At 40.5% G+C, this 26,824-nt stretch overlaps 1 protein-coding gene across 3 annotated transcripts; it reads right to left on the bottom strand.

The window, feature by feature from the left end:
* Nucleotides 1-1,019: 1,019 nt before the first annotated feature.
* Nucleotides 1,020-26,035, bottom strand: gigyf2 (GRB10 interacting GYF protein 2). Of its 3 annotated transcripts, none has more exons than XM_072668629.1 (29): nt 25,942-26,035; nt 22,146-22,197; nt 21,886-22,024; nt 21,676-21,771; nt 19,939-20,047; nt 19,551-19,659; nt 19,259-19,299; nt 19,131-19,163; nt 18,719-18,901; nt 17,950-18,170; nt 17,643-17,787; nt 17,180-17,416; nt 16,650-16,843; nt 15,566-15,722; nt 15,308-15,474; nt 14,049-14,134; nt 13,612-13,728; nt 13,286-13,425; nt 10,329-10,414; nt 9,836-9,976; nt 8,247-8,405; nt 7,719-8,063; nt 6,455-6,583; nt 5,794-6,009; nt 5,306-5,490; nt 4,165-4,313; nt 2,569-2,753; nt 1,984-2,137; nt 1,020-1,874 (listed from the first exon to the last, which is right to left on the bottom strand). In XM_072668629.1, the coding sequence occupies exons 1-29, from the start codon at nt 26,033-26,035 to the stop codon at nt 1,807-1,809; spliced, it is 4,137 nt and encodes a 1,378-aa protein (XP_072524730.1). In that variant the 3' UTR covers nt 1,020-1,806. The 3 variants fall into 3 exon arrangements, with proteins under 3 accessions (XP_072524730.1, XP_072524731.1, XP_072524732.1); XM_072668630.1 differs by having other exon boundaries at nt 1,984-2,134; nt 25,942-26,013; XM_072668631.1 differs by having other exon boundaries at nt 17,643-17,784; nt 25,942-26,013.
* Between the last annotated feature and the right edge of the window lie 789 nt (nt 26,036-26,824).

The raw sequence follows: 26,824 nt of genomic DNA, 5'->3' as shown, positions 1-26,824 counted from the left end.
GAGCTCTGAGTCTCTCAATATCTCAGAAAAACACAGGACTACTTAAAAGGCTAAACAGCAGCAGAGTACAGAGTACACACACTAAATTGACTAATTATTCACTCACCCACCCAAGTCACTGAATTCAGGTGTCCCAATCAATTACATGACCACAGGTAAAAATAAAACCAAGCACCTAGGCATGCAGACTGCTTCTACAAACCATTGTGAAAGAATGGGTCACTCCCAGGAGCTCCAAATTCCAGCGTGCTACCATGATGGGATGCCACATGTGCAACAAGTCCAGATGTGAAATTTCCCCACTACTAAATATTCCAGTTAACTGTCGGGAACAGTTTAGGGATGGCTCCTTAGTGTTCCAACAAGACTGCTCACCAGTGCACAAAGCAAGGCCCATAACTCAAGTTCATATCCGTGTGAAGGCAGGCGAGCGAATACTTCAGGCAATAAAGTTATATTGTTATAATATGGTTATATCCAGTTACATGCACCATAGTAATGGGCAACACCTGAACAACACTACAGCATTGTGGACATTGGCTGTGTCCAACTGATAACCAAAGCAAGCTAAGGGTGAAAAGTTGTGGTGGACAACTATGGTCCTGGAGGGCCGGATTTCTGCAGTTTTGTACTCTTCCTGCTTAAGCACACCTGATTCAACTCAACTGTTACTTAACAGATTTAGTAGGTCTGTATAACTCTAGTAGGTCTGTATAACTCTAGCCCTTGGTTGCACACCTCTGGCTTAGACTGCATTATACTAAGAGGCACCCAGGAAATACAGGCACAGACTGAACGGTCTGCAGAGCCAGAGAATAGGACAGAGCAGCAGTTCTACTTACCACATGTGTATTAAAGGAGTTACCCGGTCCATAAACTAGGGCAGCAGGAAACCATGAGAAAACGAAACACAAATGATCTCCATGTTTCACGCAGAGGAACGAAAACCAGGCCACGTGTTTCAGTTCCAATATGAACGATCAAAAATATATAAATAAATAAAAAAAGAGACAAAGGTGTCCATAAAGAGACCATGTGATGTAGAACAGCCCACACCAAGACTGCCTTTTATTTTATTTTCTTCCATACTGCAATAAAAAAGTATGACTCCATTGGTTCATTGTTTCCATATATTATAATACAGATGCAGAATTGAAAGTTATTTCTTTAAACAGCCTAATATTTTACAAGAAATGGATAACTACTTGGAACTTTCAAACACGTCCTTAAAACAGGACAGCGGTGATTATACGTCCTTAGGTCCTACGTTGTCGTCGTCTTTCTCCAACACGTGGCAGCGAAGAGGAGGAGGAGGAGAATGGGAGGAAATTGGGGAAGAGGGAAAAAAAAAAAGTGGAGGGGAAAATCAAAACATTCAATAAATAAAATATTACAATGGGGTAAATAGTTTGTTTTGTCTAACTGGCTCTATAAACTTCTTGAATGCACGCATTTAAAAAAATGAGAGTAAATTATGCAGCTGAATCGTCTCTGATCAGGGCTTTCAAGCAGAATCAGACCTTCATTTGTAATACGTGGACTCCCTTTGCTCTCTGGCTTTGCAGAGGCTGGTTTCCTTCTTTTTTTTTTGTGGTAATTTCCTTGAAGTGGCAACAGGGTAAGATTTGGGGCAGAATGCTGGGCATTTGCCCACGAGGCTCCAACACCTGAACTTTACGGTCTGAATCAAGAGATATGAACGGACAATGAGGGAGAAAGGTAAAAAACAAAAACAAAATGATGGGATAAAACGTAGCTGTTGGGAACGGAAATAGTCAGTAGGGGGAGTAAGTTTGTCAACAGGTCTCAAAAGTCCTCCACAGTTTCAATCTCCCCCATATTTAATCGCTCAGACGAGGCATTGACGGAAAAACCTGTTGACAAGACAAAAAAATAAATAAATAAAAGAGATGATTGTGCCAAATAACAAGATTCAGTTAAAAAACAAAAAAATGATGACTTGTTCTATAACTGTCAACTTACCTAACAAACTGGGATCTGCTCTCACCATCTTCTGTTTCTTCTTCTTCTTGCCCGAGGTGACTGTCTCAAAGCGCTGCTGCTGCTGCATGGAGGAGTGGTTGGACTGAAATACTGCCTGAGATACGGTCTGGTTCACGCCCCACACAGAGTCCTGCTAAACCAGAGTACAAAACCACACACACACACACACACACACACACACACACACACACACACACACACACACACACACATGGTCACGGACTGGATAACCGATTCGTGCAAATGTCTTCTCTCTTATCACCAGCTCTCTCAACAGGAAAGGCTAAGATGTAAGTATGGTAAATTCCCTTCAATTTGTGAGGACCCCCATATCAAACACATTATACTATCCTTCTTGGAGGTCAATCTCAAAGATATATCAGCCATCCATGTAACCCACATAACCCAACTCCTGCACAAGCAGACAGTGTTTCACATGTAAATCTGATACCTTCACATCATGGCGATTTCAAACTGATTTGGATCACAAACATGCGCTACAAAGACAACATAAGGCTATGCTTGGACAATTGCAAGTCCACAAACCCAGAAACACATGCAGACCTGTTGATTTTTCTGCTGTTGACTTTGCAGAGGTTTTTGCTGGTTTACATTCTGTTTGGCACGACGCTCCAGGAACTGCTTGGCGAAGTCCTTGGCCTGGGGCGTGTCTCCCAAATATGCTCGCACATAATCGTGCACCTCGTATGGAGAGTCCACCTCCTTCAGGAACGATGCAAATGTCGGGACTGTAGGGAGGAGGAGAAAAGGGGATAATGAGTTTTTGTATAGATGGATAGATGTTGGGTATTTTTTTTTTTACTTCAGGATCAGTCAAAAGCATACGTCAATCAAAAAATAAAATAAATAAATAAATAAATAAGAAAGAAAGAAAAAAATATCTAAATATAAGAAAAGTTGACCTATGCAATCAGAACAATGGGAAGACATCAAGTACAAAACTGCTATCTAGCAGCCAGGTTTTAAACAGCACAAAATGAACCACTGTCTGCAATCAATCTTGATAATGCAAACTACTTAATACAAATCAACACTGAGTTCTCATCCTTTTTTTTTTTACAATGTAGACATTTCAAGACAAATAGATCAGAAGAAAATGGAAAATTATACATTTTATAAAGCTATTTTAATATTACGTAGGCCTGTCACAACAATTATGTTATTGGCTTATCATAGAACATATGGACATGACCTCAATATTTTTGATGATCTTGATATTGCCCATCATGTTTACTGGTGTGTGTTTTAGAAAAGCCGTTGATTTTAGCCAGGTGTGTGGTTCTGTTCTTTCGTCTGCTGTGAGCAGACTGTAACATCTATTGTGTAAGAAGAGAGTGTGGCGCGCCTTCATACACAAAGAACTAACTGCCACAGGTAGTGGTGTAACAGATTGTTCGGCACGCATGTGAACCAAAGCTAAACTAAAGTTTTATCTAATACTGCTGAATGCAGTTTTACCGCTGCTGTAGTATTTTACACTGTTTAGTACACAGACATTTGTGGCTTGAATTCCATAAGCAAGACAAGTGTTATAAGCAGCAGCCCCAGACCAAGCTCTCTTAGTGACCAAGCAGCCTGTCCCTCCTGGAGATCTATCAACAATAAAAGTTTACATTCTATAGATTCAAAAACGCAATAACAGAATTATATTGTTTTAATCTTTAGTAATCTTAAAATAAAGTAATGATTTCCACCTGCTCTGTGGAGGCTGATTTGGGCTGCAGGTTATCTTGGGTTTAATTCTGAATGTGGGAGGAAGGGATAACAGGCTAAGAATTAGGTCAAGAGGCTTGGCATTTCTCCTACGTTCATAAGGCTCCCCTACAACCTTTTAAATCTTTGCTATCCAGTGTGATCACCAATATAACATTTGTGAGAAGCACAACCTGACCGCACACAAAAAGAATGCCAGCATCTACCAAAAAAACAAAACAAAACAAAAAAACCCCCAAACTGCTGCTTGAGTTCTGTGCTTTTTTTATACTATATGAATATGAGAAATCTCATAGAAACGAAGTTCCTTATCTTTAGGTGGCACCTTGCAAGAGCAGGTTGTTTATGCCTGGGGCTGTCCCTGTGTGTAGTTGTGCGCAGACACAAAATACCTGTGACTGAACCTTTATGAAATGAATCTCTTACCGTCAAGATTGTTGGCAGTGTTGAGTGTGTGTAGTGTCTGCTCACACCACTGCATGAAGCTGTCCTGAGTCTTATTGGCTCCCTGGAAAAGTTTCAGCAGCTTCTCCTCTTCTTCCACTTTTTTACTGGATTTCGCACTGTTGCTATTACTGTAACACACAACAGCAGAGACAGAAAATCTCTTACTACAATGTTCAACCCTTTTCACATTCTGAGCAATAAAAGCCTCTTGACTTGACATTAGGTCTGTACAACAATATCACAGTATCAGGAGGGTCTGTGAGATGCTTATTAGTGTAAAAATATTAATTCAGCACAAAACTAGAACACATCAAGAATTAACAACATTACTTATAAAATATATGCCCAAGCATATGGTGGTGTGGTGGTTCATCAACTAGGCCTACAAAGGGCTCATTCATGCTGAGGGGCAAAAGTGCTTGGTTTTAAGAACCTAGTATAGAACATAAACTACCTTGACTTACTACCCATTTAGTTATTCAGTAACTGGCAATGTGTAAGAGCAAACATTAAACACCAAAAAGCCAGAAAATGGTTAGCCTGCGCTGGCACAAAAAAAAAAGGAGGCATAACACTTTTCACACATGAACAGTCATTTTAAACAGGAAACCACAGACGCACCTTCAAAAAAAAAAAAAAAAAAAAAAAAAAAAAAAAAAAAAGAAGTCGAGGGAAAACAAATCTCTGCTTTTCTTAAGCTTACAATCGTCACAGAGGGAAAGAGGCTCTCACCAGAGTGTTACAAACTCACTGCTTCTCAGAGTCATTCTTGCTATCAGCTTTAAAAAACAAGACACAGATAACTAGTTTAAGAGAGTTGTGGTGCCAACTGATGCCTAACATGTTTGCCACACTGACAACAATGGCCACATAAAACGCAGGCTTTGTTTTATCTTGCAAATGTATAAAGCTTCCTTATTAACATCTACTAATGTATCTGTTCCAGACACAAAGTGTTTAACAGGATGAAGAGGGGAAGATGTAATCCAACTGCATTTATCTTGATTAATATTGCACTGTCCGGCTTGTTCGGTCTAAAACTAGATAAAATACCAGCCAAACTGTCGACAACTTCTCTTCACACGCATTCCTACAACACACAAGAGCAGGGTTTGTTTACCTGAGGTTAGCATTTCCCTTGTTTTTCTGTGCGTTGCTCTTGCGCGAGGGTGTAGGTTGAACAGTCTCCTTAACTGCATCGTCCCAGAAGCCCATGTTAGAGTTCTGAGTGTCACCCCAGATACTGCTGTCTGGCGTCCAGTGAGAACCAGTGTTACTCACAGAACCCCATACTGAGGTCAAAACCTGCACACAAATAATAGGAGATACTTGGTTTAAAAACATGCACACACATTATTATACAATAAATCTGAGCCCCAAAGGTTGGGCAAGATGTTAAGGTAGCCCCAACTATAGAGAAAGCCCATAAGCCTAATCCAAAACCTAAGCCTAAGCAAAATACATAATGTTGCCGTTTGCAACTAGCCAAAGTTTTTATTATACTGAAACTTCAGATCTTTCCACAGATATCCTGAATGTAGTGAAAATACTGGGAAATGAATGAGTGAGGGAGTGAATGAGTGAGTGAAGAGAAGGTGCAGAACTCACGGTTCTATTCTGGGTGCGGTTTGGCTGTGGGACCGTAGCCTGATGCTGGTCTTTCCTCTGCTTCATCTGTTGGGCCTCCTCCTGCTGAATCTCCAGGAGAGACTTGGTTGCAGCAGGCTGCTTGGCCACACTTCCCCAGCCAGAGAGCTTGGTCTGGGGCTGCTGCTGCTGTTGCTGCTGCTGCTGCCTCTGGAGTTCCTGCTGCTGGCGTCGCTGCTACAAGAGAAGAATAAGAGACACGTTCATAGAGAGGTGGGGAAAACCAAGTACAGCATATGCACATATATTCTTTTTTTTTTCCTTTTTTTTCCCCCGATGTAAAACGTGGTAGCGTTACACTGGCCGAGGAATTTATTAGGAATATCTATTTTACCATATCCCAAATGGGTTGTCTAAGAAATCAATAAAGATCAATAAAAGTTCTCAATTTGATTTTCAGCATAAACAGGAAGAGGGTGGCTTCACCACAAGGCAATGGAATACAGTTAGAAAGCAGTTCCAGTAACAAAACAACCTCAACAGAAGGAAGTAAAAATGCTTACATGTATAAACATGCAACAAACTCTAGTTGTGTTCTGCTGGGCTTATCACACCATCACAAAATTCAGTTTTAGTTTTAGCTGTTAATCAGATGTCAGATGTTGAAACATGATAATCTTACCTCTTCCCGAGACTGCCGTTCTCTTTCCTCCTCTAGTTTCTGGATCTCACTAAGAGACAGAGTGTTCTGCGACTGGGTAAGGGAAGAGGCAGCAGCTGACTGTTGACCCCACTTAGAGGAAGATGGGAGCTGGAGAGTGCCGAAAAGGGGGGGGGGGGGGGGGGGGGGGGGGTAGAGGGGGAAAAAAAAAAAAAAAAAAAAAAAAGAATCACCACATCTGACAAATCTAATATTCACAAAATAATTAGAGGTTTATCTAAGTCAACTGTGGATCAGCATAATTTAAACTCAATTGGCCTTTATCCACAGATCTTTACTCTCAAGCAACAGAAAATCCCCACCAACGTCGGAATCAACGGAATTTGATTCAGATCTTTATCACATAAAGCCAAAATACTATATTGGTCAAATAGTATGTTGACAGTGGCACAACCTATGAATTTGAAATGAGGTGTAGAATTTCACACTTAATTAATTAAATTAATTAATGCCTACATCCATTTTAACAGGCTCAAAACTAACTGGACAAATTAATAATTATAAATAAGCAGTATTTTTAATAATTGGATTATTATTAGATCGTGCCATTTATACATAAGGTCATGCCTGTATTTGGCTGCATGTCTTGGTATATATAAAACACACTTAAACTGTTGATGTTACGTTATAATGCTGAACAAAATTATTTACCCTTATTGGATATTTAACATCTAGAACATGTGAGGTGGGACAGAATGCTCATGTTATACCATAAAAATATTTTGCTAGAGGGCTCTTTTATAGGTTCAAGTAGGAACACCACCAGGGCCGCCATTTTTGATGGGCATGACAAATTCGCAGGAATCTTGAGTTTCTCTCTCGTAGTCAGGGGACTATAGACAACATCCAATAAAACACAACTAAGGCAGGGCCCTAGCATGAGCATACATTTATGAGGACCACTTCAGTTACTAATACAAATGGTCAGAAATGGCAAAACTACCTAACTGAAAAAAACTGTGCTAAGTAAACTGGATTAGTGATGACAGGGTTGTGGGTTCAATACCCGGGTTTGCCAAGCTGCCACTGTAGGGACCCAAAGCATGGCCCTTAACTCTCTATGCTTCCTTGGCATCGCAGCAGTGGCTGCCCACCATTCCGGACACATGCTCACTGTGTGTGTATGTGTGTGTTCAACTGGGATAGGCTAAAGGCAGAATGGTGTCCTAATTTGCAGTTACGTGCACAGGGTTAGTGTGAAAAAGGACATTATAATCCTCCTCACCTTCATTTGAGCCAGTTGTTGCTGCTGTTGCTGCTGCTGGAGACGGCGCAAGGCCTCCTGCTGCTGTTGTCGTTGTCTCTGCAGCTCTTGTTGCCTTTGAGCCTCCTGCTGCCTCTGGAGCTCTTGCTGCCTCTGAGCCTCTTGTTGCCTCTGCAGCTCCTGCTGCCTCTGAAGTTCCTGTTCTCTTCTCTTCTGCTCCTCCTGCTGCTGTCGTACCAAAGCTGCTGCAGCCGCTGCAGCAGCCGCCGCCGCTGCTGCTGCTGCTGCTGCTTCCTCCTCCAGACGCCGCTCTTCCTCTCGCCTCCTCTGAGCCTCAAGTTCCTCCTGCTTCCGGCGCTCCTCCTCCTAAAAGATCCAAATACAAACCCACTGATACTTCAAGTACTACTTGCCACATCTTGCATTATATAGGCAGAGGTTTAAACAATGTGAAGGAGGAAAGAGATGCGTTTCGAGGCAGCACCGTCTTAGCAAGACTTCTTTGACAGCTTGGACGACATTTGAATCCTATAAGATGGGAGAACTCACCTGCTTACGGAGAAACTCTTCCCTTTGCCTCCTTTCTTCTTCCTCTCTCCTCTTCTCTTCTAATCTGCGCAGTGCTTCCTCCTGGGCCAGACGCTCCTCCTCTTCTTTTTGTCGCCTCTGTGACTCCTCTTGTTCTCGTTGCCTCCTTAGTGCCTCCTCCTAAAGAACACATCACACTTTGGGAACTACTGCTTGCTGTATATATTAATTCAGTACAGCTGGAGCTAAAGTGGGCAGTTCTTTGAGGGTAAATAAAAGGCAAAATAGGTTTATATAGAATACAAACTTAAATAACCAGCTGGACAACTAGTATAGTATATAATAAAAACAGCATAAATAGTACATGATCTTTTTAGGAGTAGTGGTAGACAGTTCTATATAGCACACAAGTGTTCCTCTAAAGCTGAGAGTCAAAGAATCTATATGACTATAGAGAACCATTTTATTTAGAGTATAGCAGAGCAGGAGGTAAATACACTGGCACTGTAGCTGCTTGCTAACACTATGAACATACAGAGGAAACTAAGTGTTTCGGCACTACCTTAAGAAAAACATGATGCATTAATTCATGTTAATTATAGACCCTCATGGATTCAATTTCATAGATATGATGCTACTAAAGTGTTTGACTGTAAAGTATGAACGTGTGAGACAATAAGGTACAAGGGAGAAATAAATCCAAGATAAAAAGTTGTCAGACTGCAACTATGTCATTTTGTGGCACACAACAGAAATCAGATAAAAGGTAATCAGAAGCAACACCGACCCAGATTTCACTGTTCTAAATTGGCTGTCCAAAACATTACCTCATTCAAGAAGTACGCACATCTGAAATTGAAGAAAACGCATGGCAGATATATGTAAAGGAAGTTGGTCCATGTGACATCAGTAACACAAAATTGAAAGTTCAAAATGTTTTGCTGCATAATGTCCATATATGGACTGTATGTAGGGAGAAATTAGTATGCTTTGAGACCTGCAAAAAGTATATAAACTCCCAGTATCAGCGAGCCTCCCCACTACACTGCATGTTAGAGCGAATGCAGGGCTTAGCGAGAAGGGGAGAACGGAGCCAGTCAGAGTTTACTTGTACTTGTACAACGTCCATATGGTCTATATGTGCAAAATGAAAATCAAAACAACCATTCTGAATCCACTGTTTGTGTGATATAAGGATATCACAACATATTTACATATATAGTCAACATGAGTTTAGTCCCATCCATGATGAAACCTGAACAACTTTTTGAATTATTTACCATAAATGGCAGACCAGTCAACAGAACCATGGAAACAGAAATCATGGTTTCCATGGTTGGAAAATGGTCATGTAAAAATGAATGACTCATTTAGTGCATAAACTGACAAACATCATTTGTTTAAGCATAAACTCAAACAAAAAATTAATGAATCCAAGAAAACTGTTTGTCGAAAACACTTACATCCATCTACCAGTCACTCAAGCATTTCAGAACAGTTTTTATTGCATCATTTTCTTTTAAGTCATAAATAGCCCTAGCTCTGATATTATGTAAAAGCCTGCCAACACGACCATGCCATTCCAAGAGACATCATCTTTCTGCTCTGACCTGTTTCCGCCGTGCCAGCTCCTCTTCCTCCAGACGTTTACGCTCCTCCTCCTGTCGCGCCCGGAGCACCTCTTCTAGGCGTTTTCGTTCCTCCTCTTCCCTTTTGGCCCGGAGCTCTGCCTCTCTCCGTTCCATCTCCAGCTGAGGAAAACAAGACAGTAGGTATGAGGCCAACAAGATGTTGTAATGTTTCTTTTTTTCAATTAAAAACACCTAATGTTTTCCCAGTATATGAAACTTATGTACAGTACAGTATATAAAATGTATGCTTTATCCATGAGCTAATGTCAGCCCCAAGCTAACGTACCAACCACAAGCTAAGACCCTAACAGTGATACACTGGGCTACAATTTTATTCAACACAAGCATTAGGGATGCTGCTACATACATTGCAAATATTTGCAAAATAATATGATAAATATTTCTCTCATCTTAAACACCATTTTTTCAGTCTCATTCTTAGCAAGTGAAAAAGTAGGAAGACTTGACCAACCTTTGCTTTCTCCAGCTGTATCTGCTCAATAGAAGCTTGAGTCATTGTCTCTATGGGTAGATCCCACACACTGGCCCCTTCCCAAGCTGAAAGAATGAACAAATACACATTAAATTTATAATCTCCACATTAAAACTACAAACTGACTGGTAGTTCTAGTTAAACAAAGTAATGTATGGAGAATGAGCATGGTAACATAAATTGACAACAAGTATCATAAGCAGAATTATCATTTTAAACAATGTTCTTATTGAGTACACAGCCTTTACTGACTTACACTTCCCCCAGGGGGTTATATTGTTCCTATATAACTACAACTGAAGGCTGCATTCTGCACAGAAGACATTAAACACTTCCACTTTGTGGTTCTTTGTTTCTGCAAGCCAAAATATTGCTGAACTAACATGTTGGTTAATTTCTTCTAGCTTCAACATTTTACATGTATCAAATTTTTACTTATGAGTTTCATTTCCATGCCCTCTGCATTCTTTCTCAGACAGAAAATCGTGTAATATTTATAAGTAGCCTTTAATCAAATGCATGAACATGTAATTATTATTGTCTGAAGAGCCTGTGATTATGTGCAATGTTTACCATAAATTAGAACAATTGTAGACACTGAATGATAGAAAAAAACATAAAAATGTATATATTTAAATGTATATAATTATATACTGTATGTATTTATTTAAAGAAATAAAATAAAAAAGGAATAATGAGACCTCTATCAGACCTCTTGTATTTTTTTTTCCTTTGCAATGCCAGAGGTTGCAAGTCCGAAAAGTTGGAAATTTCCTCTTTATTACAAAGTAATGCTAGCTAATCAGGGCCATTTGTTAGATCCCACAAAGGTGATGTGAACTTTCACGCGATGTTGTGCAGGCAGCAATCGAAGAAAAATGTGAAAATATGGTTTCCCGCACTGCTCCGGGAAAGGCAGGAGTTTGCTTACACTTCTCCAGTTAATATCAACATGTAACATGTGCCAAAACAGCAGGGGGAGAGCTGTCAAGTAGCACATTGGCAAAGATATTGCGTGACTACACACACTGAATCTGAAATCTCCTTCTCTGAAGTCTTTCAAGATAGGATCTCCACGGACTAAAATCTGACTTGCACAAGTACTGGATACATGGGCAAAAACAAGTCGTCTGTGGTAGTCAAAGCAGTTTAAACTAGGAAGAAGCGATGACAAAGAAAATTAGATATGGTGTGAAACCTCAGTATGACTCTCAGTATGACTCTCAGTACACTACAGAAGAAAGGATACTGTGCAACCATGTTCACATCCTGCAGACTGAAACTGTACTTTCGGAGACCTTTATAACTTAACAGTTTTACCATTTATCACAGTACTTACAAACATAGTTAAATGGTATCTCATAATGAGGACAGTATTTTTAAAATTATGACATGTCTGATGCGTCATGTTTCTGTTCTGCGTCCATCTAGTACACGGCCAAAATGTGTGAGATTTGAATCTCAGTTAGCTGGAACACAGTATGTGGTTTGGTGTTTAGGTAGCTAGCTAACTTATCTAAGCCTGGATAGCCAGCTACGAGTCCAAACACAGCAGAACGGGTCACATTTTGCCTTTCTGTTACTCCCAACACCCAACTCACTCAACTTCACTATCTCAGACACGAGAGAGAGAGAAAGAGAGTTTTTATCAGCAACACTTGTGTCAGTAGATAAGCGGTGAGTCAGCAGCAGATGCACTACCCTGTCTGATACTCTTTTGATCTGTAGCTAATGACCTTAGTGAGTGGGATACAAGTGGGGGAAAAAAAAACAAGAAAAAGAAAAAAAAAACTCAATCATCTAAATGTCTACAAGTGGGCTTTCAGTCAAAAAGAAGCTTTTTGCTGCCTGACATTGTAAACAAAATAGCAATCTAAGTCAAAACATGCAGGTAGCAGTGAGGTCTGTTAAGAGCTAATTAAAAAAGCCTTTTTTTTTTCAAAGACACAGACAAAGCCATGTGTAGCTTGTATTCCCATGCAAGACAAACAAAGCGCTTGCACTTAATGGTGTGAAATAAGTGCAGTTGAAAAGGCATTCTTCTCTAATAAGGAAGGATGAAGAAATGAACTGACAAGGGTCCACTCGTTAAAACCTATTTACTGTTCTCTGCAGAGCTTTACTATAAGTGGTAATAAAAAGGCTAAATGGCTGATTTGCTTCAACACTACAGCACAGCTGTGCACACCATTCCATATTATATAGGCAACCACGACTGTAGTGATTTCAAACACTGCTGTTAAAATCTTTGTCTGTAATCAGCGTTTAGCGCTGCAGACTACATCGTTTTTTCAAAATGTTGCAGTGTCTTTTCAGCTACTTTCAGTGGAACAGTGACATTTTTCCCCTGAAAAGCACCAAGTGTTCATTTACTGGAGCTAGTGGCTTTGGAGACTATGAAGACGCAGAAGGTAACCTTCCGGTATGTGTGTGTTCATCTGGCTGTAATTAGTTAGATATTAGCAGGCAAATTTAACATCTACAGGTGTTAAGTGATAAACAATCCATAATCAAATGATCTAATCAAAATTCAGTCTAGTCTAGATAAAGCTGAATTAACAGACATTTCATGGTAAGATGAAACGATAAGTGTATCTGAGGTTATCCAATAGCGGAAATTATTTTAACTGGCGTATGCATGTTTCCAGTTCTTGTGAAAAGGGCCCATCACCACTTGTTACTGATATCAGCATTAAAATCATGGATTTAGTGCCCACAGTGGTGTGTGAATCAGAGATTACAAGACGAGGAAATAATGTAACTTTCTAAAAAGGAGAACCATTCACTTGATGGCACACACTGGCATTAACTCAAAAGGTTACAGATCATTTGAGTCCCCCTTTCTTTAGTGAATGACTGTATTTTAAGACTTTTTTAGCTCCGGAATAAGTGTCTAATTGTCTGTATTAGGAGATGATGCTATCACGCTGACATACTGTTAGGAGCTGCCGGTGGAAGATTGGGGGTACAAGACGCTTGTGTAGATGGGTTCGGCATATCCCAAACTGAAGCTGAATCTGGAACAGACATGGAACGCGTCACTGGAGGCAACAGGCTCTGCTGCTGTTCTGGAGATCTGTGTTACAAAAAAAGGGTACAAAAAAATTGCAATAGTTCCCAGAAAAGCTGAAATACTAGCTTGAAAGAGAGCGATGAAACTACAGAAAAAAAAAAAAGAAACAAAAAATATATATATATATATATATATATATATATATATATATATATATGTGCATTAAGACAGTAGGTGCATCTGGCTAACCTGAGCTTGAGAGCCTGGTGCAGGAGTAGGTTGAGCTGCTGTTGCTGCTGTGTTGGGGGAGGTGCTGAACTGAGCACAGCTTTCTGCTGAGCCAGAGCCTGAGCATACTGCTGATGCCTGGGGCCATTAAAAGAGAAGAGTTTAGTACCAGTATAATACTTGCAAAAGCAAAATATGTAGTGTAAGTGTAACTGTTATTATTATACAAAACATTGTAAACATTATTGTCTAGTTGATTTCTAAACTATATTTAAATATCAAATACACAAATTAATGTATAACATTGTTTTTAAATAACTTTTTTGAATAATAAAAAAAAAAAAAAAAAAAAACAGATTTGAAGCACAAGCACTTCACAAAATCCACTAGAGAAACAGTATAGTGCAATCTAATCTGGTTTATTTAAAAAGAAATGAGAAACTGAGAATGTGACTCACCTGAGCATGTACTGGTACTGCAACTGCTGCAGCTGATATACACTTAAAGCATGTTGCCTCTTCATTCGCTCCTGATCAGCATCCCCCTTTTAATCCAAAAAATGAGCAATTTAATTTAAGAATTTCTTAAAGATATTAAATTTAACAATACAGATCAGAGGAGGATGATTCTGCAGATGGACAAAAGAACAGAAGCATCACATGAAAAAACCTTAAATACCAAATAATAAATTACCAAATTAGAATTATACAGACTAAAATACAGGCGATTCAAATCAGGATGAACAGCAGTTGGGACTGTGTGTCAGCTACAAAACAAGGCTGACGAGCACTTTGAAATGGTTTGAGCAACCAAACCAAAGATCTAACTGGTGGCCAAACTGCAAATGCATTTCACCAGTGAAATTGTTCAACAGATTAAGAGGAACTGTCTTGAGACTAGGAGAGAAAGGAGGAAAAAAAAGGGGAACAGGGGTCTCAAATCAAAACTTGACAAAAGAGAAAGGAGACAGGAATGCAGTAACACTTCAACAACTAGATGTTACACTAAGGCTACAGTAATGCTGACTTTACATAAAAAACTGCTCTGTGACATTTGCCATTTCACAAGAGACAAGTAAAAAAAAAACAAAAAAAAACAAATTATTTTCACATAATTTCAAATATCTTTTACAGCATAAAAAAATGATGCAGGTAACATCTGAGTAGCTATTAGCCATGTTTGAAAGATTTTTTTAATTAGTCATCATCAGGCCAACTAGTAGACCAAGGTTGTTTAATTAAAATGAAATAAGGCCCAGTTAAACACTTTCCTTGAGCCAAGGTCTAGAACATCATAACGTCCAACTTACACTATGATTCAGCTATATTAATAGTTCCATCAATGTTTTATGTAGTCAACAATTGAGATGATCTAAATAAATGTTCTAGGTAAAATGTAAAAATAAAACAATGCTTTTTAGAGCACACCATGTGAATTAATTTATTTAACTTTAAGTTACTTCTGTAACTTATTTTACAGATCCAGGCCCAGACTGCTGCCTGCTCATTAGTGACCTCTGCTCTAAACCTTTCTTTAGGTTTGTACTAGAGCAACATGCAGGCCAACAGTCATTTTGATTAAAAGCACCACACAGCAAGCATACTTGATTTCTGAATCATCCAGAAACGGTATGAAATGACCATCAGGAGACAAGCAGTAAAAATAGACCATATTCCTAAAGCAGGACTTAGATCTAGAATTAATGCATCTACATTACCAGTATGGGAGGTGGTGCGGGACCAGGGGCAAAGGGCACTCTACCCCACATTTTAAAGAGTTCTCCCAGTGGGTGGAAGCCCTCATCACAGCCCCTCTTCACCAACAGAGTCATGGTAAAGTACCCAGCCTGAAACCACTCAGACATCTCGTGGTTACTAAATGGACCTGCAGCACAAAAGACACGAAGTAAATGAATGGACAAGGGACAAAAGTTGCTTGCATTAAGACATTGTGAAGAGAAACTACCCGTTCGTACCCTGAATCTCTCCCTGAGGGTCCTTGTAGAACCATTTAAGTGCAGCCTCGTGGGACAGTGGTAGGCCGGCAGGTTTGGGCCGCTCTGCAGTCTTAGCGGCCAAACGGTCATCATCCACGCCACCGTCATGTAGATAAGCCACCATCTTCTCTGCTTCCTGTTACAGATCGAGGGAAGGAACCACACCATAAACATCGAGCTACATTTCTCGCAACCACAACAAAGCTTTCTTCAAAATATCAATACGGCAAATTGGCAATATATTGTGAATTAACGTCTGGCAACAGAATCAGAAATCACTATTAAATCTGTATTATTAAAGCAGCTTTTAAATATGCCATGTGTGTACGAGAGAACCCACTACTGCATTCGAATCATAGAGCACGATATCTGTATGGCCATCTAAAAAGCTTATGCCATCTGTTGCATGGCAATGATGCACCATCCAAGGCTGGATTCCCTTACCAGTGAATTATCACTCTACATTTTGGAAAAAGCACAAACAAGGCTGACCACTTAAATACTAAAAAATGTTACTGACCCACACAATGGGTTTCAAAACTCTGCAGTACTGAAGTAACTTGGATAGTTTAATATATCAAGAGTTGATGCCTACTAGGTTTCAATTATCCCATAACCTTTTTTGGGTATATAGAGTGTTTACCCTGAAAGTAAGCAGAATAGGGACCAAAAACCTCAACAACACAGACACTATAAAGAAGAAGTGCCATTACACCTCTGAACATTTCCAAGTCAAGCCACGCGACTCTGTAACCAGAAGTGGCTTGGAGATCGCAGCAACAGACCACAAGCTTCTCAGAAAGCGTGCTTAGCTTTTGCTCTTAAACTCTTTGTGGTGCTGTCACGCAATATGGTCAAAAACTGACTGGAGAACTGAAGATGTCTACAGTGGGTGAAACTGCAAAAATAAACAACTGCACCAGGCAAATTTCTCCAGAAAGCAAGTGAGCTTTGTAAAGAGTCATTTATACTACAGCAGAAACACATTAAAAAGTAAATGCATAAAGATGACTCTGCAGAAAAGCTTTGCAGAGACCCAGACACAGAAGTATAGCTCTCCCACCTGTTCAAAGTGCTTCAGGCCCTCATCCTCATCCGTGTCAGGGGGAATGGCTGTAGGCTGGCCAATGGGAGTGATGATGCCCTTAAAGGAGAGAGCAGCAGGCACCACTACAGGCACTTCAGTAGGCTTGGGCTGCTGGGGCTGGGGCGCTACTGGCTGTGGGGGTAACAGCGAGGGGGATGGGGATGGAAGATCTGAAATATACAGACATGAAAAAGGTGAGTTACTTTAATACAACATAGACTGAGCAAGTTAATAAGCAAATGGTATGACGTGTGTGTCAACATAGTGGAAATAAATGTGCAAGTAAATTCAGGGCCCTGTTGAGGTATATGGTGCTGAATTTAGCAAGAGAGCCAAAATACAGAATTACACACACACACACAAACACACAATAAATAAATTAATAAATAATAACAATAGGAGGGGGATTGTTTTGCTGTAGCTCACGTTAATCTCCAATACTGTTCATCTGATCATCTCTCAATATAGGTTATAAAGCTTAGGAAGAATCAAGGGTTATTTCCTACCTGTAAGTGCACTGAGTGTATTTGTTGTATGTGGTATGGAGATGGGGAGGGTTGTCTGTAGTGGAGCTGTAGTGGCTCTGATTTCAGGCGCTGTTGCTCTCTCTGCTGGTCTCTCAGGCTCTTCTGTTCTCTCTGGCTGGCTGGAGGGCAGGGATACTGGAGGGGCTGCTTCTGGAGCAGCGATCGCTACCGGTAATTGGACAGGAGGCGGAGAGGCCTCTTCAGATTTCTTCCCGTCTGCACACAAATTAAAGATGCGTTCTAACTCTACCGTCATGGTGAGAGGGATATATATATCTGTACTTTAGAACACTATTAATCACTTACAGTTAAAAAGTAATGAAAGTTGAGCTGCAGTTATTTCAGCAATGCAGTCTACAGGGACCTAAACCAAGTCCTACTCACATCAGTACTGAAAGTAAAACAAGCTGAATTATTTGCGTGGGTTTTTACCGTCCCTTACCCTCATGCCTGGCAATCTGTTGCTTGCATTCAGGCTCTTTGGTATGCTCTGCTTCGCTGTAATCGGTCTCAGAGCGCTCTTCACACTCCTCCAGTGGACGGAACTCTAGCTCCGCCTCCTCCAGAATTGGCTCCTTAGAAGCCTTCTGATAAAAGAAATAATGACTCTAAATGCTCCATTATGGCAGTTACCTGAAAATGTTTTCTTGGGCACAAGGTCATGTGAAAACTTTCAAAAGGAATCATTACACTACATGGATTAGTGATAAGATATGCAGCTAAGCTTGCTGTAATTCTCCTCCGCTCACCTTGAGAGACAAGAATGCCCCAGAAGAGTCAAAGGTACCAGTCTCCTCCTCAGCATCCTCCAGACACCACTCGGGCAGACTGTCTCTCTCGTCCTCAACGCTACCACTGCCTGAGCGGGCCCGCCGATAGCCCCCACCGCGTTCCTCCTCCCCCCGCGAGTCAAAGGGGAAGCGGCGGCGCTGCTCTGGGTGTTCCCGCCACCCAGTCAAACGTGGCCCATCTGAGAAAGAGAGAGACTCTATCAGTGTGGCCAATCATTAGCTTACTTGGACACAAGTCAACATGTTGACACAATAACGTAATGATGAGGGTGTGTGTGATTACATTAACTTCTAAACGACCGCCTTTACCTTGTCTAGATTAGAGCTGTTTACTGGCAACTTTATAGGCGAAGGTAAAAACCCTTCAGTTTTTATTCCAAGTCATATTGGAGCAATTATATTGGTCTATTCATTGTGAGATTTCTGACACAATGTAAAGAACTCCTTGCTTTAAAAAGATTCAAGCGTGTTTGGGGCTTTAAGCTTTGTGTCTGACTGCATCAAGGAAATTGATAACCTCTATAAAAGTGTGCTTCGTTACACAGCAGAGTTCATATTTCTGTTGAAATCCACACCAACACTCCAGCCCTTATCAGCATGTGTGAAAGAGAGAAGACTTGTCAGGGAAGAGATGAATGTAGAACAGAGGAATTACAACAGAGGAAAGGCACCATGCGACTGGGGGGTGGGATGGGGGTTGGTATGTGGGAGAGATCAGGGTCCACACCTGGACTCGGGGGGCACCACCGCTCATTATCGCGCCGGGACCCCGCCAACCGCCAGCCGCCCCCCTCTTCATCCTCACCGTTCTGTTCATCGCGAGACATTCGCCAGTTCTCGCTTTCAGAGCGCGCAAAGTCATGTTTTCGTGCCAAACCCCCCGGAACACCGTCCTCATAGTTACCCCGTACTGTGAGAGAAAATGGGAGAGATGGAGGGAGGACATAAAGATAGGAGGTGGAGACGGCATGATGGAAAACAGTGCATGCAGAAAAGACAAGTGTAGTACTAATATTAGATAAGCTGTAGTAACGTGACATAAAATAAGAACATCTATGGCTAGTTTGTCAAACCCAGATTAAATCTGGGGCGAACAATGCATTTTAGATTGCAACAGTGTTGGTGTGGTAGAGACTTACTGTGGTTGAGCTGAAAGTGGGTTGGAGCTCCATCTACCAAAGATTTTACAAAGAAAGTTTACAAATGATCAATTCACATGGGACACTCAGATTTTAATAAGTGCGAGTGTACGTTCCCACATTCTTACCTGGATCTTTTCGAGTTGGCTTTTCAAACCTTCTGTCTCCCCTGAATAAAAAAAAATGAAATCAATAATAAAAAGGCTTCCGATTAATAATTTTTTCAGCTTGCACTAAAGACAATATTTATACATCTCCATAAAATAAAATGGATATCCAGGCTACTCCAGATCAAGACGACAAGGGGGGGGGTTCTGTGTTTAATATGAATGACAACTACTGTTAGATGGACAGAAAATGTAATTCTGCACTGCAGTTGTGACTGACTGAGTATGATCGGTTGGCGTGTGAATAGAGTACCTTTCCTCCCAGCTCTGAGAGCGATGCATCTCTCTCGCACCACGGCCAAACCCTCCTTCCACGTCATCAAAACTTCTTTGGTAAAAACCTCCTTCTCCTCTTCCTCTTCCTGCATTCAAAACCACACATATAAACTGCATGAATTACAGACACACATGGGTAACCTACAGCACAAGAAAAGAAAAACAAAGATAAAGGAGGAGAGAAAATAAAATCTCAATCTCAGTTCACTGCTTTCTGCTGACAATTCACTGCATCATCTATGCCACCCTAAACCCCCCCACCCCAAAAAAAGCCCAAATCAGAACACTTCAAAGACATTCTTCTCTCCCTATTTCTCTCTCTCAGAATTGGGGGGGAAAGTGGAAGTGTGGTTAAGGGTATGCACCTCGCCCACGTGAGGAACTTCGACCTCGAGTTGCCCCTGCAACCACGCCCCCTCCTCGCCCGGTCAGACGCAGCACTGCCGCACTGTTTACAGACATGGAGAAATTTCTCTGTGGAAACACACAAGGAGAGCTGAGCAGTGCTAATACAATTCTAAACCAAGATGTTGACAAGATACTGTGCAAATTAGGTGGTCCCCTTAACTTGACCCACAGCAAATTGACTGGTGTGGTACAAGAAACTAACGCAACATTTGCAGCCATTTTTCAGGTCGCTCCAACAATAAAGCACTTGAAAGGGACAAGCTCGTAAGTCCAACCTCCGTAATTCCATAATTCCAAGTAGAATCTCCAGACTAGCATGCGAACATAGCATTACTTGGTCTGAATGAGGCTTAAAACATGTGTTCAACATTCCACATTTTTCTAATAATAAGGATCTGCAAAGTTGTTGTTTTTTTTAGAACTTTTTAAAACATTAGATTGCTGTGGTCTTCGAAAGTCTGGTGGGTGTGCTCTGGCCTACAGCAAAACAGAGAGCTACAGTTTCCCTTGAGAGCTCCCATCATAACAAGACTCCACAGGTTGTGAACAATATTGAGACTGCAGTCTCAGAGGAGCTGGAACCAATGACTATGTATATCATTGCTGCCTCACCATGCATCTCCATTTTTTTCTGTGTTTCTCTTTCTGACATACTATGAACTAGGAATGGATGAGTTAAACACACTCTGAAAAGATCTGAAATTAAATCTTTACACGGCCCTCCATTAAAAGTTAATAAGGTTTTTTCCATCTCCTGTAAAGTTCACATTTTTTGATACACAAGGTTTTTATGTGACAACGGCGATATGTATATGTGATTCATTACAGTCATCATACAGTTAAATGATGCAGCCTCTGATACTATTAATGGACATGACTGGAGTTCACACAACGGATATGAAGTCAAACATGAATCTTGACATGATGTTTCATGTGAACCCTGCATTCATACTGTGAGAATAAACACATTCAGTTATTCAGAGCTAATTTCCTCCGCTATCCACACAGCTCTAAATAACATACTTTTAAAAAAAAAAAATGCAAACAAAAGCTGAGTAAATAAGATGAATGTGATTAACTACACCAAATAATTATTCCTTTTAATGTTGACAGCCCCAACTGTTTCAAAGCACAGAAGCAATTACATTCATTCAATTGACATTCACTGCAGTCTAATTGTTTTATCAATACTGCTAAAGGCCAAAAAACAATAGTGTCATGTGACACTAAAAGACAGACATTACATAGTAGGATAGACAGCAGACAGTGTTAAAAAATGTCACTGATCACGCCTGATTAGTAGGTCATAAAACAAGCGTGACTGTAAATTCTAGAGTTGCAACAGATCTGAAAACAAAACTCTGTTACTCGTGTGTCTTGTTTGACTGACATGTGACAAGTTTTCAGCATGTGCGCATGAATAATGCTAATTGTGCAACTAAGGTCTGCAGAAAAGCTTATTCAGAGCGACTTACATTACACTCATATTACACGGGTAGGTAAATGTCCAAGGACTCTTGCTGGTGTAGTGTGATGAGTTTGCTACACCAACTGCTAGAGGAAAACATTCTTAATGTGGCTAAGCTTTCTCATATCTGTGAAACATGTTCCTTATATGAGACTACTGTGCACACTTACTCTGTGTGTGTGTTACCCTGCATTGAGTCTGGCAGGTGGCAATTGCTTGAACGTACCTGTTCCTCCTCTGTAAATGGAACAAGGGCCAGAGGCAGTAGGGGCTCCTCTTGTAAAATAGGCAGAAACTCCTTGTCATGTAGATCTACCGGAATCTACAATACAAACAACAGGGAAAGCTATGTTACATGTCTCAACGTATTTATTACAAAACAAATAACTAACATATTCAATCAAAAACACAGACAAACAGGAAGTGCTCTCTTTACCTTGTTATCCTTTACATAAAGTGCTAGCATCTCTTCTCTCCCATAGCGATAGTCTGCAAGTTTATACTTTGGCAATGCAGGTGAAAGAGGAGGAGAAGCTACACTGCTGCTCCCCCCTCCACCAGACAGAGCACGGAGCCTGAGATGCGTAGAGAAAGAAGACGAGTTTAAGGACATCAGACAGTCATTGAAAAACATGTAGTTCCCCTCCTTAATAGGACGCTTATAAGTATTACACAATAATAAACAATAATACTTACCATTCTGGTCCAAAGTTAAGTGTCTGGGTTTCTGCCATTTTTCCTAGAAATTCTAAAAAAAATAAAATAAATAAAATAAAATAAAAATGTTAACTGTTCAACAAGTAACTTCAGCATTTTACTGGCGATTGGTTATTCAGATGCACCAAAAGTCTGACATTTAATTTACGGGCAATATTTATTTTTCTGCATGATCATACCCATCTATCTGACTACTCAGAAATGGCTTTAAACACTATTTTTTATGAAGAAATGTACATATGTATCTATCTATATACAGACCAAGATTTAGTTATATTCACTATATTTATCATGGATATATTCATTGTCTTATTTATTGGTGACGCTCTGTACTTTGCACAATGCCAATATTTGCACTTCTGGTCAACACCAACAGATCAATGGCAATAACAGAGAATCTTTCATCCAATACCTTACAGATGAAAATTAATACTTTATGTTAACATTTTCCTCTTAGAAAGATACTACAGCATGTGTAGTCACTTGACTGAGACAACTCAGAGACAACTCAAACAGCTTATATAAACGCTCAACTGTTAATCGGAATTGGGGTAGGGGCTCCAAGTAGCTTTGCGGTCTAATAGCACTTCAACTACGGCTACGTTTTACCATTAGTGACCACACAACGCTTTGCCACAATTTCCTGTGCTCTCTCCCCGCATTACTCTTAAGTGATGTTGCCCGGCGCTTTTCTACAATCTGTCCGGCAACGATGCATCAGCAGCCGTTTGAAATTTAATGGTAAATGAGGTCAAACAGAATTAATTTACTACAGCAGAACAGTTTACAGTTGACTAAATATCACTGTTGACATCAGATCAAGTCAAAACAAGTCATTTAACGCAATATCATTATAGGTCGTCTTTCTGTGATTGTAAAAGTTGGTACAGACAAAATGCTCCAAAACAATGTGTATACCAAAACAACTCTAACCTTAAGTTACTGAAACGAAAAGTGGTGAAACCGGAACTAACTAAGGGCAACTGACTTTATCTTGTCTAGAATTGTATGTATGACTGCATTACCTAGCTTTTTTGACAGAACACTAAAGAAACAGCATGGCATTGCTGAGGATTCAAGTCAAAAATACACTGGCTGTAATTACTAGATGTCTTAGAAATCTGAACATTTTAACAAGGACTCATGTCTGTCCAAATTCCAAGCAATTACTTTGCAGGTGGTACTATTTCACCCAAGTCTTGAAGAGCAGTTCAATAAGCAGTTCATAATTACTTTACATAGCTGCGGTACCAAACATAAACATGCATACAAACTAATTAGATAAAACCAACAGAGATTTAACCAGGCATTTCACAAAATAAACAGACAGTAGCTCAAAATAAACAGACAATGTGAAGACAGAATTTATATTTCATGCATTTGGAGCTTAGCAAGACGTTTTAATTTCAGTCTCTGAATCATCCTGTCCTGCCAGCCCACATTACATAACTTCACGATTTAAGACCATCTAGAGTCTCAAGAGGTTCTGACAACACCTCAAAACTAATAACACCTGACAGATCTAGGTCAATGGCCAGTTTTTCATAAACATTTAGAACAGGAATTTTTTTAATGATCTCAGGGGTCCTGACGTCATATTTCAGTTCCTTTTAAAAGGGTGACCCCAATGTCTCCCTCTCCTCAGCGCAGCCTACACCAATGCAGCAGCCAGAGCTATTTTAAGGACTCTCCCAATTAGGAAGGGTGTTCTCAGACATCTGTATTGAACACAGAGGGCTTTAATGGCCTGCATATTACACTGGTATGATACCATGCAATTTAATGTCCCACAAGGATGATCTACCAGCAAAGTGCTGGAGCATGTTTCATCAACTTTAACACGCAAACTGGGTCATTTGCTATAATAGCATGCTCTAGACAGTATAAAAAGTGTTAGACAGAGCCACACACAGACTCAAGCCTCGATTTAAAGTGTCAAGTGTGCACAATGTGTTCAACCCTGACTGGAAATTGAACAGTGACGTTGACTAACTTGCCCACTGGGGTTTAAACCACGTGTACCGTTTATGGATAATGTTAATGGAGCTACACAACCATGCTTATGCCTAAGACGTGTTATTTCCATGAGAAGCTGGATGTCAATGATTTGTGTACGAGCAGAGACTGTGGAAAGTAATTAGTCAAACTACTTTAGCTGATTTTACCGCCTCTGCAGCTGTTAGCTCTAAAGCTAACAACTCCCACGCTAAACACATTCCTGGCGGATAGCTAGCTAGCTAGCTAGCTAGCTACGTGTCACTAATGACCACATTGCCACACTTTGTCAAAGCAGAAATGGCTTGAATCACCAAAGCACTAAAGTATAAGCCTAAAACAGTCAAGGGGGTAAAATAACTAGCTAATCGGGGCTAGCAAGGGTCTCTCCAGCTGACCCAAGACCGCACAGACTCGCTAGCTAGCTAGCTAGATACCTAGCTTCTTGCTATCGACCGTGTTTACAGTGGGTCTTAAATAGCTCCACACAACTGACCGAGTCAGCAAACCGAGACAACCGACTAAAAGAGACACAGTATTGCAGTAAGATTTGCTCAGCTAGGTCACATCTTCACTAGTCCGCTACCCACTGACAGTGTCAGCTAGCTAACTAAGCATAAATCTTGAACATAGCTAGGCTAGCTAGCTGGACGGAACTGGCAGATGTCAACCAGAGCTAGCCAATATGCTGGCTAACAGACTGTCTAGCTAGCACACCTATCTGACTGAAGGAAAACTCGGCAAGACTGTCGATTCATCATCTTTGTTGACCACCTGCCCGAAACACACCATGTAACCTAACCCAACTGTCACACAAGAATGAGAGCTAGGAGCTGCTTTATTGGCTCGGGTCCACAGAGATGTAGCTACAGCACTAGCTACACAGGTAGCCCGCCTGCTTGTTCAGGTATCAGGCCAAATCCAACTAGCTAGCTATCTAAGTAGCAGAGCCAAAACTGAGCGCCCAATACACTTCCACTGGATTTAGATAGATAGCTAGCTAGCTAAAGTAACCTGAACATGGCGGTGACTAGTTAACTGTGCCATGCTGCACGAACCTGGCGGAATTAAAAGGGTAGCTAATGACTGTACACACATTCAGCTCCTAGGCTAGCTAGCTAGCTAACTAACTAGCTAGGCTACAGCCAGAGGGGCAAATACACTTCCAGAAAGTAGACACATATCCCCCCCAGGATTTTGTTCCCACTGTCTGGACGGTTCTGCTGCGACAGCAAAAAGGTCCAAGCAGTCTAAACATGATAGCTAGATACCTGTGCGGATTTGTTTTACTTTCTGGAGCTGAATTTGCCACCTACAGCATTGAACTAACTGCATTTTGTACGACAGCTCGTCTGTCCCCATTAACAAGATGTAGCGTTAACTGTACAACATTCAGAGGTGTCAAAACTCCTAAAACCTAAGTAGCTAGCTAAGAGATCATGTAGAGGAGGGTTGACACGAGTTTAGTTAGCTGGTTAATCCGTAACTCCACGCTCCTCGACGCGGCCTAGCTTAATGAGGGGTTTCATGAGCATAGCGCTACTCTACGTTAGCTGCCGGCTGTCCGACTCTGCCCCATGCGTGTCTCTCTAATCGCGATGCGGCAGCCTCGCCTACTCGAGGCCGGCGCCTCAAGGCCAGGCAACCATGCGGGTCACAACACCGCGGCTAAACGATCTCCATCCCCTGACTCTGTGGGTCTGTATCACTCAGAATCGACGTATTACCAGTTAAGCTTTATTGTCCAGCAAAACCGCTTGCTTCTACCTCGCTGTCTTACCTCTGCTTTTAACTGACAGCGCTGAGTTTGTATGCGAAGTTGTCTCTCTTTCGTTTCCACAAGATGGCTGGAAAAGCGTCACATGACAACGCATAGCCTGAAAGAAGTACCCGGATGTGCGAGCAGCCGCTAACTGCAGGCTTTCTGAGCCTCATTACCGTCTTTAAAAACTAAAACACGGACAAAACTGCAGGTTTATGGTGGTAAAGGTGCAAAATTAACCTTTAATATCGTCTCCTTAACATGATAAAAGACTGCTCTACTGCTCTACTGACGGGTAGCATAAACCCAAATACAGATCTCTCTGTAATATAATGGATCAAAAGTAAAAACACCTTAAAGAACAAGAGGTCTGAGAGCTAAGGTGAGACCTCATGGCATGGTTTATTTCCCCAAATATACTCGAGTAATAGGAATACATTTTAAGTGCATTTAACTGTATGGCAATAAAAGTATAACTTTTGAAAACTTTTATTTTGTTTTACCTCTCAAGTATACTTATACTATTTGTGTGAAAACTACATGGTTTATTAATTAAAATAAAATAAAAGTTTTTAAAAATGGAAATCAACTTTTAATTTGAAGCTTTAATGAAGGTATACTTATAATAATATTAATAATTTTAAATAAACTTAGATATAAAAAAGCTGCATATATTATAGCACAATTTCTAATTAATTTACAAATGAACATATTGGGGGAAAAAACTATGTATTTATGTGCCATTACTTGTGTCCCTGCCATGTTTAACTTTTTTTTATGTGTGTGTTTTTTAATTAGGCAAATAAACAGTCATTTCTAGAATTCTGTCTTGATAATTGTACATTTTTAATGATATTTTAGACAGTGGAAACAAAAGCAAGTTAGTACTTTGATGTCTTTG

The sequence above is a fragment of the Salminus brasiliensis genome, chromosome 23 (assembly GCF_030463535.1).
Source record: "Salminus brasiliensis chromosome 23, fSalBra1.hap2, whole genome shotgun sequence".
NCBI lineage: Eukaryota > Metazoa > Chordata > Actinopteri > Characiformes > Bryconidae > Salminus > Salminus brasiliensis.
This window is presented reverse-complemented; position numbering and strand designations above follow the sequence as displayed.

Excerpts from the sequence above, each read along its gene's own strand:
- gigyf2 (XM_072668629.1), bottom strand. The coding sequence starts at position 26,035 with ATGCGTTGTCATGTGACGCTTTTCCAGCCATCTTGTGGAAACGAAAGA. Across the intron at positions 19,164-19,258 it reads GCCAACTCGAAAAGATCCAG|ATGGAGCTCCAACCCACTTT; the intron begins GTAAGAATGTGG and ends AATCTTTGGTAG. Across the intron at positions 15,723-16,649 it reads GCCTGAAGCACTTTGAACAG|GAAGCAGAGAAGATGGTGGC; the intron begins GTGGGAGAGCTA and ends GATCTGTAACAG.